We start from the raw sequence: 12,086 nt of genomic DNA, 5'->3' as shown, positions 1-12,086 counted from the left end.
CTTAATGATTTCGTTGTAATCTAAAATCTTAGGAGTAAAACTCAAATAAAACACAATACACAAGAGAAATCTGATTTGAGTTTGTCGTCTTCGTGCTAATAAAAGCAATGAAGTTGGTCATTATTGATTGGCGTAGAAAATGATGACATACACAATAACACAGCGTGATCAAAGCATGCAATATATGTACAGGACAGTACATAATTAATGACTGCGTGATGAAGGAGAGTTTAGAATCTACGTATGTAGAAGATGGAGGAAGAGAAGAAGAAAGAGAAAATGGAGTATTAATATAGGGGGGGAAAGGGAAGGAAAAGGAATAAAACGAAGAAAAAGAAACGAAAGGATAGAAGGAGATGAAAGCGAAAAAAGAACATGTCATCAAACATCATATGTAAGATCATCTTTTGATCAAGCTGTATAAACAGATGTTTCTCTATTTTCACAGTTGATAAAACAGGAAAATCTGGTAATCTTATTTTCATTTTTAAATTGTTTCTAGAACTATGAGATAAGAATCAGTTAACAAATGCATGGCAAAATTAAGAATAATCATAATTCGTATTTCTGCATGATAATGTAGTACATACAACCTGACACATTTTTCGTTCTGTTGGCAATAAGGCAATCTATTATTAAATCTCTAACTGCATTATTAATTAATACACTCCACCATACCTTTAAAATGCAGTCTACTTTGGATAGTTATCTAACGTTTTCGGTCTAATTTATAGACCTTCTTCAGGATTGATGTAAAAAATTTTAAAAATTTGAACTTTCCCAACGGTAATTCCAACAACGCACGTTCTACAATCTTCTGAAATTCGATTGCGCATGTCCATTTGCTCTTTACAATGCCGCCGCTTTCCATGCCGTTGCTATTCTATTTGACTCTCGAAAATTTATATTTATCCCCTTTTCTCTGTATTTATATATAATAAAGGGGATAAATATAAATTTTCGAGAGTCAAATAGAATAGCAACGGCATTGTAAAGAGCAAATGGACATGCGCAATCGAATTTCAGAAGATTGTAGAACGTGCGTTGTTGGAATTACCGTTGGGAAAGTTCAAATTTTTAAAATTTTTTACATCAATCCTGAAGAAGGTCTATAAATTAGACCGAAAACGTTAGATAACTATCCAAAGTAGACTGCGTTTTAAAGGTATGGTGGAGTGTACAGATATCTCTATTTGTTGATTAGCTATGTGGTTTTTAGTGAAATGCGATTTTTTCGTTTGTCAGATTTCAGAATGAATGACCTGACGGAGCAACGACTTGCTGTGAAATTGTGTGTTAAACTTGGAAAATCTGCGACTGAAACATTTGCTATGATCAACATGGCTTACGGTGATGTTGCTATGAAGCATAAAGCATGTTTCAAGTTCAATCCAATGTCACATGTGATGCTGACAGTTTTCTTTGATGCTAAGGGTGATGTTCACCCCAAATACTTCCCCAAAGCTCGACAGTGAACCAGTCTTAGTACATTGATGTTCTGAAATGTCTGAGGGATGCCATCTGTTGCAAAAGGCCAGAAATGTGGAGGAGTGGCGACTGGTTTCTCCATCGCAACAATGCTCCAGCCCATTCAGCCCTCGAAACTCGTAAGTTTTTGGCCAAACACTATCACTGTTCTTCCCCACCCCCCTACACACCTGACCTTGCTCCTTGCGACTTTTTCTTATTCCACAAACTTAAAAGACCCTTGAAAGGAAGAAGATTTGAGACAATTTCCTAGATTAAGGCAAATGTGACGAAGGAACTGAAGGACATTACAAAAGAAGTGTATCAGGACTGTTTCAACAAGTGGAAACACCCATTGGGATAAGCATGTGTGTTGGGAAGGAGAATATGTTGAAGGGGATCCAAACATGTAACTTCTACATATAGTAGATTTTGCTTTATGACGTCAGTCCGCGTATTTTTTGAACAGACCTCATACATCACTTTTGTGTGGATTTGTATAAATATGGAAAAGAAACAAAAGTTAGAGAGTGCGTGCAGAACATTTAAAGAGCAATGGGGATATCAATATTTTGTGATTGAGTCAAGTAATAAGGCAACGTGTATAATTTGCAATGAAACAATATCAGTCCTCAAAAAATACAATATAAAATGTCATTATGAGACTAAACATTCTCAAAATTACTCCAAATTTACAGGAAGTCTACAGTTAGAAAAATATGAATCTTTGAAACATGGGTTGAAATCTCAGCATTGTTTAAGAAAGTAAATGCTGAACAAGCAGCAGCAACTCATGCTAGTTTCTGTGTGGCTTATTCAATAGCGAAACATGAGAAACCATTTACTGATGGCGAATTAATTTAAGAATTGCATGATTGCAGAGCAGAAGAAATGTATCCAGAAAAAGCTAATTTATTTAAAAACATCAGTTTGTCAGCAAACACTGGCTTGAAGAGTAGGATGATATTGTAGAAAATATATTAACTGAATTGTCTGACAAATAATCGACACTTAGAATGGTTCTCTGGCCATGGATGAGTCAACAATGTTTCAGATACGCTCAGGTGTTAGTTTTTATTCAAGGGATAGGTAAAAATTATGAAATGCATGAAGAAGAGCTTCTTGACGTTCATAGCATTCACAGCAGGATCACTGGAGAAGATATTTTTAAAGAAGTTTAAATGCTGTTCAGAAAGACTATCTTTTATGGAAAAACTTGAAGTGTTTCGCTACTGATAGTAGCAAAAACATGTGGAAAAAATAAAGGGGTCGTTGCTCTTGTATCAAAAACTGTAGAAAATAACAGTGGTTCAAAACCATTGATTGTACATTGCATCACTCATCAACAGTCTTTGTGCAGAAAATGCTTCAATATGTCAGAAGTTTTAAAGTCAGTAATGTCAGCTGTTAATTATATCAGATCACGTGCACTCAATCATTGTCAATTCCATGAGTTTATTGAAGAGAGTGGAGAAAATGACTTACCATATTATACTGCAGTATGCTGGCTTAGCTACGGAAAAGTTCTAATGCAATTTTTTGAGATCCAAGCAATAATCAAAATTTTCCTGAATGAAAGGGATTGTCCTCTGCCTGAGTTGCAAAATAATGAGTGGTTATGGAAGTTATCATTTTACACACATTTAACTAAACATATGAATAACTTTAATTTAAAATTACAAGGAGAAAACCAGCTTCTGCCTGATTTATATTAAGTCATATATTACTCATATTAAGTCCTTTCGACAAAAAACTAAAACAGTTTTGTTTCAATCTCAATTGAACAAAAAATGTTTCACGCATTTTAACGCGTTTAGTTCTTCGCCCGAGTTAACTCGGGCAGGCTACATAGCCTTACATAAAACTCAGTCCTTTCGGCCCCCCAAAAATTTTTGTTTTTTTGAATTTTTGGAATGTTTTTTAAGTCTCCAAAATTTTTCAAAAATTTTATCGCAATTTTAATTAAACTTTGATAAGGCTCGATTAAGGCTTAATTGTTTTTTAATGGGAGTTTTTTTTTTTATCAAATTTATTTCATGGTTCCTAAGTTGTAGCGCACGGATTTTCCTTCAGTAAAGTTATTTAAAGCTGCTTTCTGATGTCTAAAACCACCTCCAATAGTTTTTTAATTTTTTTAATCAATAGATTATATTATATACACATTTAATTAAGTCGGGGGGTCGGAAATCGCAATTAAAATTTGAATTTTTTAAAAATACAGTAGAGCCTCAAAAACTCAGCCTAATGTGGACCGAAGGGTGGCAGAGTGTGAAAATGCCGGGTTATCAGGAATGGCGTTAAAAAAATAAGTACGAGTGTGGAGTCTTCAGAAAATACTGTACTATACTTGTATGTATTGTTTACTTGAGAATATAACAAAGAACAAACTGCCCAAATATCCTTAAACAAAGGAAAAGTACGTCTTTTATGAAGGCACAGAGCCTTTACTACATGAAAATGAAAATTAATGAATACACTGTACAGTAATTTACCTGATAAGACAAACCTCAGAAAAATACTTTATGAGGCATAAAGCTGTCTTCATCATGAAAATTAATTAACTAAGGATTTTTTTTGCCCTGCCAGGGTGTGGCCGAGTTATCCGGAGTGCTGGGTTATCGAGTGCCGAGGCTCTACTGTATTTAAAAATATATGGCCAGATGCTACTCACCCTACTACAAACCCTTCACCTCTCGAGACTTCTATGAGAATGTCCCGGGAAATTGGACTCCAGCTGTGTTCAAGGTCATCCAGCTGTGTAAACAATGACTCATCAGCTTCAGATTTTGCAGAAAGGCAAGACAAAGGAAAATAAAATTTGAAGCTTTTTCTTCAAAATTAGCGCATTTCTTTTGTTTTTTTCAGTTTTAAGTATTTTTTATGTTTAATTAAATTAATATCAAAAATTGCTGGGAACTTAAGGGGTTAATACATGCCAAACATTCAGTCAGCAAACTGAGACTCTATTTCTGGTATATTTTGCAATTGAAGCTTTAGGTGCTTTAAAAATAAATTTTGAGCCTCACTTTTCAGATTTTGATGCAATTGCAAATGATATAAAAGATTTTTCAAAATCCTTTTAATGCTGATATAGAAACACTTGCTCCAGAACTTCAAATGACTGATTTGCAGTGTAGCAATATTTAAAAAAAAATGTAAACTTGATCCACAACTGCAAACAATCATCAGTGGAAAGTTACAGCTACATAAATCTCATTAATTATAATTATAATGTTTAATTTCATTATGTGAATTACCTATGTATGTCACTTACTGTGTTTCTTAATTGGTCATTAAATAAAAACATCTGACTATTATTTTGTATGATTTACTTATATTATTTTAATTACACTAAAATTTACAAACTATGGCAGGCTGGATCCGGCAGACTACCAAGGGCCATAGTCTGGAGACCTCTGCCCTATATGACCTTGGCCCCACCAATATTTTTTGATGAAACTCACAGAATGGAAAGAAGGTAAGAATAGACAATTTCTGGCAAAGTTTGGAAATGCAACTAGTTATAGTTTGGCTGCAAGGGGGTAACACATTTTTTTACATGTTTACTCAATTCACCAGGTACAAAAACTTGTTTTTGCACCACCTGATGAATTGAATGGTAAATATTCAAACTCAAGATTAATTATTTGTGTATTTTCTGTCATAACTCATTGAATAAAGCTTGTTCCTAGCTTGAAATTGAGAAAACATGTAAAATAATGTCATGCCCCCTAGCAGCCAAATCATAACTAGCTTCATTTTCAAACTTTGCCAGAAATAGTCTATTCTGACGTTTTTACCCTGCAAATTTCATCAGAAAATATTGGTGGGACCAAGGTCATCTAGGCGATCAAAACTCAGATTTTCCCATAGGCCCAATGTTAAGAAAATTGACCTTTTTCTATTTTGTGGAAAATTGTACGCATCAATTTTTATTTTACTCTAGCACTAGTAGGGAATCACTATGGGCTATTGAGTGCATTTCGAATCCGGTCCCAATCACAATGTCTTTCGTCTTTTCAACCTTTATTATAATTCATAAAATACAGAATTATAAATATCAATATTTCATTGCTATGTACTTATGACTAACTTATCTATACTCATTATCTAATTAAATGCTATTTTCAAGAACACATGCGAGTTACTGAAAAAGAAAATTATAAGTCACGAACAGCTTATATACAAAATGCTGAAAGAAACTTCCAGTGTACAGAATTGTATACTTGTAAACACAGAATAGTTCAAATTTTCAAATAAGCTTACTATGAAAAATAAAAAGCTATCATCATTACAGAGAAAAGCTCTCTATATAAGGAAAAGTGTACAATCTATATTGGTAAATTATATTATAGTAACCGAAAAAAAAAAAAAAAACATTTATTAGAGTAACAAACCACATGATTTCATATGAACTCTTACATCAAAACTGCATTGTAAATGTACCATGTTATACAAGAGTTACCTGTAAAATGTTTTATTGATGTCAAAGTTCAATAATTAATTTTTCATTACAAAATATTCCCACATGCAAAAGTTGAATTTAATTAGATAAAATTTAACTTAAAAATTATTGATGAATTTATATTAGCTACATTGCTTGTTAATTCATATTTTGAAACTGAACATAATGTATTAAAAGCTAACAAATTAAAAAAATATTTTCAAGAAAAATTGAATTTAAACTTTTCACAATATAATTTCAATCACACATGTACTAATATTAAAGAAATATTTACTAACCTGAAGATCCCAAGTGGAATTCTTTCACAAGTATATCATTTTCAAAATAAGGATTCTCATCAAAATAAAATTTAATCCTGTAACCTGACTTAATATCTTCAAATTCTTCAACTTCCAACTTAGTGAGAAAATGCAAACATTCTTCTTCTTCTTCATCCAATACAGCAGATATTTGTGGATGATTTACAAACTTGGTAACAGTTAAGGTAACTAACTTTATATTGTTAATAATTATAGCTATGAAATTTTTTTATCTAATCAGGTATTAATTTAAACTTAAAATTTATATAAAATAAATTTTATCATTTATTTATTAGTTATTTCATATGTTTCAAAAATTTAAAATACCTTTCAATATTTTCAAACATACTGTTTTCATAAAGAATAAGAATCAGGTTTTTATTGTTATATTTGAATCTTATAATCACTCATTAAATAATATCAAATTAGTAAATATCACAAAAGTTTACAAAACTTGGTTTCGTGTTAATAAAAAAAGTTGAAGTGTATGAATAAAATCCAATCTTCAATTTTTTTGAAGACTAAAGCTCCAGTTAAAATGCAAGGGAAACTAGATTTTCAGAATTTTCTCAGAGCTTACAAAGGGATGCACATTCAAGCAACTATGTAAGCATATAAGATACTAGCATCTAATATGATGGAATTTCAAATATGTCATATGAAATATTACCCTTAGAAACCAAAACTTTGGCATTATCAAAAGTGGTTAAGACAATCTAATTCAGATAAATAATAATCCAGATAATTTCAGTATGGCAATTAAAACCAAGGTTACATAAGACAGAAATTTAGACAAGTTTCTTGCTACTTGGCAGCTAAAATTGAAGAATTATGGCAAGAGTGACAAAGTAGCTAATAGATAATTATGTTTTTTATTTTCAGGTCTTGCCACTTCATTTCACGTACCAGTGCTTTTTATTTTACTCAGCAGCTAAATGGAATACAATTGTCACAAGTAAAGAAATATACAAAGTGGAAAAAACAGGCTTCTAGATATTGAGAATTTTAACTGACATTTGTTCAGTTAATGTCCACTGATAAAGAAATTGTGATACAGAAGAATGTCAAAAGTCCTGCATCTTCAAGAGAGAAATAGGCCAGTATTTTTGAGTTTTGACTCTAGTCATATCCCAAAGAAAACAAAGTTCCAGTTTCTTAAAAGGCAGGTTTTGCATGAAGAGGTGTTAATTTCAAGTTTGCATTTAAAGAAATTGTTCATGCAGAAGAGCTGTATTATGAAACACATTTGTAGTTTGATAAGGTGGATCTTGTTTCCTACAATAAAAATAATGAACATACGATACACTTCATGCCAGTGTTTAGAATTAAATAAATAAATGACACTTCTGTGTTGTGGTGTTACTAACAGTGATTTTGTTAAAATTCAGATGTGCTCGCAAGTACTTTCATCATCCTCAGGCAAAAATTGAATACATTTATTATTGAATTATCAGTTTTTTAATGTCACAACATGGAAGTATCATTTATTTACTTAATACCAATAAAAAAAAAATAAATTTGCAAAAAGCAAAATATTTTCTAGATTATCACAGTTGCTTTGAAAATGTTATCTACTGTTGCCCCTGAGCCAGTCTTTAAAAAATCATAGAATTCTTAGCAAACATCAGAAAATAACACAGCATGCATGGTGTTTTCAACTCTAAGAAAGTATATATATCCAGAACCCCAAAAAGTGTTTGAAATAGTTATGAAAATAGGCTTAATTGCCTAATCAATGATTTCCTGCCACTCGTTGAGGAAATCCTGAGAAACAAAATCAAAGCAAACAAAATAAGCAAAAAGACATTACACTTGTCATAACCCAATCAACTATAAAATGCATTAAACATTTTTCATTGGTTTTCATTATTTGTTAAGCTGAAATCTTAGCAGTGATAATATTAGTTTATCAGAAGAGGTGAAGAAGAGATGGTTTCAAGCTTTATCAATCCATCAAATATAACAAATGTTGAAAGACAAATATTTAGATCATTAAACAAATTCAGGATATAACAAATAGAAAATGACTTGCAAGCCAATACTTGATAATCAAGCAAGAGCAATAACAATGACATTTTAAAGAATTTTGTCACAAAACCTTTAAGCAGGGAAATTTTGAAGTTCTAAGTGAAGTCCGTATTTTTTCTATAAAATGTCTATTTTTAAACATTTCATTTTTTTCATTAATTTACTGTGTGTATTTTAGTTATTAGTTAGTTTTCCTTCATGCTAGAAAAATTTCTACTATTCTATCTTGTAGGCTTGACCTATTTCGGCAGGACAGAACAGAGCATTATAGCAGATTGCAGTTACATTGAACTCATATTTTGAACTGTTATTTCCCCAGTCTTGAAAATCTTGTAGGCAACAAAGATAATAGTTGCTGTAAGAGACAGTCAACTCTGGTTTCTGAAGGAACTATTCATGCTGTGGGAAGTATAGTTCAGACTAGGTATATTTGTAAGATCAGCAGAGAGCATTCAAACAGATAAGCTAAATTCAAGCAAGCTTTCATTGCAATGTGTGCCAAAATTGTGCAAAAACTCTTCAATTTTTAAACAAATTTTATCCAATCTAAAGCTTTTCTAAACAGGGTGGTTACAGGTGTTGAAACTTAATTTACTAGCTTGATCCTGAGAGCAAGCAACAATCAAAGCAATGGTTACCAAAAATTTCAAGTGTTCCCATAAAGATTAATGCAGAAAGATTGGCTATGATGAAGGTAATGGCCACAATTTTCTTGGATACTGGTATATTGCTGACAGATTTTCCTGATCGAAGAACAAAAATTGCAAACTAATATGAAACAGTTTTAGAACTTTATATAGTTTTTTTTAAAGAAATGAAACATGAAAAAATCCATCAGCAAGTCTTGTTCATCATGATAATGCACTGGCTCACTCTGCAGTGTCACAGAGCAGTATTGCATGAACACCAATGAGAGATTTTACATCCTCCCTACAGTTAGTCTAGATCTAGTCCCATCAGACTTCTTTATTCCCAAAGAAAAGGCATTTGCAGGTGGTTGACAGATACTGTACCAAATCAGATACAGTGAAATGTTTTATAATGTGGTGGCTAGAATTGAAGAGTACTGATTTTCTAGACTTACAACTGTACTAAATTATTACCATTATTTACACTTATAAAGAAATTTTGTCTGAAGTGAGGAACTACTTGCAATTTACTATCAAGTATACTAATCACCATCTTTGAATTCTGATATAATCTCAATCACACCAATCAGACATTATTCTGTTTTCCAAAATTGTATATATGAGGTGGTATCAAAAAATTCCAGGACTGGTCCCATGACAAAAAGTAATTATTTATATTTGGCTAGAATCACCTTCAAAGTACTCACTTTATGCATTGATACACCACTCCCAGCATGTCTTCCAATTTTGAAAAGCTCTCTGGAAATGTTCTTCTTCAAAGGTGTCAAGTACTTCTTGTGATTCACATTGGATCTCCTCCACAGTTTCAAAACAGAAACCTTTGAGTTTCATTTTTCATCTTCAGGAACAGGAAGAAATCACAGGGAGCAAAATTGAGTGAATAGGGCGCATTGATGACGGCAGAAATGTCCGCAATGATTCTCCAGTGATCCTCGTACACAAGTTGCCTAATTTTTCCAACATTTTTGGGAGTTGTGCCCATGGATGATTGACCTGACTTGTCATAGTCTTCCAGTGATGTTCTCTCATCCTTGAAAACATTTGTTTTGGAAGATTAAACTTTGTACACACTGGTTATAGGTTCAAGTAGGTCATATTTTGCAGTAAAAAAATTGTATGATAATCAGAAGACAGATTTTAGTAACTGATTATATATAGGGTGGGGAGTCATCTTGGCAACCACTTCCAGTAGTTGATTATTTAAACCAGTGTTTCTCAACCTCTAACGAATCGTCGCCCCCTTCAATAAAACCATTACGTAGTATCGTCCCCTTCACCACAAAATTCTGATGCTGAGAAACAAGGCTAATGCCAAATTTGTACTGCATTGAATAGACTAGTGACTAGTATAATGTTATTTGTTTAATTATTGTACGATATAACAAATAAAATATCTAATTATTCTTAATATAATGTTTTACTATATCTATATAACATCTACTGCACACCGGATTGTATAAAATAAATATGACATATTTGAACCTATAACCGATGTGAATCGAATAATTTTTCCACGACGAACGTTTTCATGGTGTTCAATCCAGCTGTTTCACCTGAAGAAGAGCCCGGAAGGGGTTATGAAAACGTTCGTCGTGGAAAAATTATTCGATTCACATCGGTTATAGGTTCAAGTACGTCATATTTGTTTTACTATATCGCCCAGAAAATTGTTTTTTGTCCCCCAAAATATAAATTGTTACTAATCACCCCCTCAACATGGGAAAAACGCCCACATGGTGGCCATATCACCGCCGTTGAGAAACACTGATTTAAACTGAAATTCTTATGTAATTAGTCCAACAGAGCAAGTTTAGACAAGCCATCTTCACAGGAAGCATCATAAGATGATCCCATTATTAATGACATGCAAGAACAACAATTCCAAAGTGGAAGTTCCCTTACTCACAGTGATGGAAAAAAATTATTGCCATCTGGTAGTCAACCATGTAGTGAGGCTCTCATGAAAGCTTGGTTGTTGATCACTATAAATGATAGTCAACTACCCCTGCGATTATTTTATTTAATAATGTAAACCAGTGATTTCCACCCAGGGGTATGTGCTTGATGGATTAGGAGTATGCAAAAAATATAATAATGGCAGATGTAGGTCTACCACAAGAATATTCAGATTCTGCATTGAGACCTTTGGCAACGTCATGGCACTCAATGCTTAGTTTTAAATAAAAATATAATTATATTTATCTGTGTCCGTCAATGCTTTTTGATTTTTAAAAAAATCTTTTTTACATGCAATTGTACAGTGCTGTATAATTGACTAATGTGGCAATGTTTGAGAAACATGCAAAATAAAAAAAAAATGGGAAATGGATTGCCAAGGGGTAAGCAAGTCAAAAAAGGTTAAAAACTGTTCATGTAAACAAAGATCTAATAAAAAGTGTTTTTCCCCTGTGACAAATATAGAATAAACTTTATTTTCATATATGAATTTTGCTTTTTGTGTTCTTACACATTTAATAAAAAATATCAAAATTCAAAACAGCTTTAAACAATTAACTACTGATACCATTATCCTATATAATGTATGCACTTGTTTGTAGAAAGAGGTATCTACAAACAGTAAATTTTATAATATTGTACAATAATTTTTTTGGTCCACCTGACCATTTTATTCTACCTAGCAAATTAAAAATTTATGGAGAGAGCACAGTTTCATTTCATATCTAATGCATTTTACTGCAGCTACTAATTTCAGTGCATAAGGAATGCTACCAATTAATTTCATCATTTCACAACTGCCACAAGCATGTTTCCATCAAATACAAGCAGAGCTATTTTGCAAAATTTTTTCTAACTTAAAATTAAATTTTAAAAATTGAAGTTTATTCATTAACCTGTCAACAGTGGAATTATCAGGTATGGTGTTAACATAAGTATACTAAACAGATTCTGGCTAACCTAAGCAGTATATTTCTAGTGTATCTGTAGTTTTCATTCAGAGTGGCATCTTATAGACCCTGAGTAGTAATTGATATACAGTCGATCCCCCTATAAGATCATTGATTTTTCCGTTTTATCTGAATTACATGTTGTACGAGTCACTTAGATTTTACAAATACGTGTGCCAGGCTGTGAACAGCTCACATATTTGTAAAATCTAAGTGACTCGTACAACATGTAATTCAGATAAAACGGAAAAATCAATGATCTTATAGGGGG

General features: G+C 32.3%; 1 protein-coding gene across 4 annotated transcripts in view; it reads right to left on the bottom strand.

Moving 5' to 3' along the window:
* LOC111632495 (protein SET-like) overlaps window positions 1-12,086 on the bottom strand; it is a 93,647-nt gene that overhangs the window by 59,264 nt on the left and 22,297 nt on the right. For all 4 annotated transcript variants that reach the window (XM_023376917.1, XM_023376918.1, XM_023376921.1 and 1 more), the window contains exon 2: window positions 6,211-6,400. In XM_023376917.1, the coding sequence (XP_023232685.1) occupies window positions 6,211-6,400 (190 nt within the window). The remainder of the gene's footprint in view (window positions 1-6,210; window positions 6,401-12,086) is intronic.

The sequence above is a fragment of the Centruroides sculpturatus genome, unplaced genomic scaffold, assembly GCF_000671375.1.
Source record: "Centruroides sculpturatus isolate CEXI.00-Female unplaced genomic scaffold, Cexi_2.0 scaffold752, whole genome shotgun sequence".
NCBI classification, from domain to species: Eukaryota; Metazoa; Arthropoda; class Arachnida; order Scorpiones; family Buthidae; genus Centruroides; species Centruroides sculpturatus.
The sequence above is the reverse complement of the archived record's forward strand: the minus strand, read 5'-3'. Positions and strand labels throughout refer to the sequence as shown.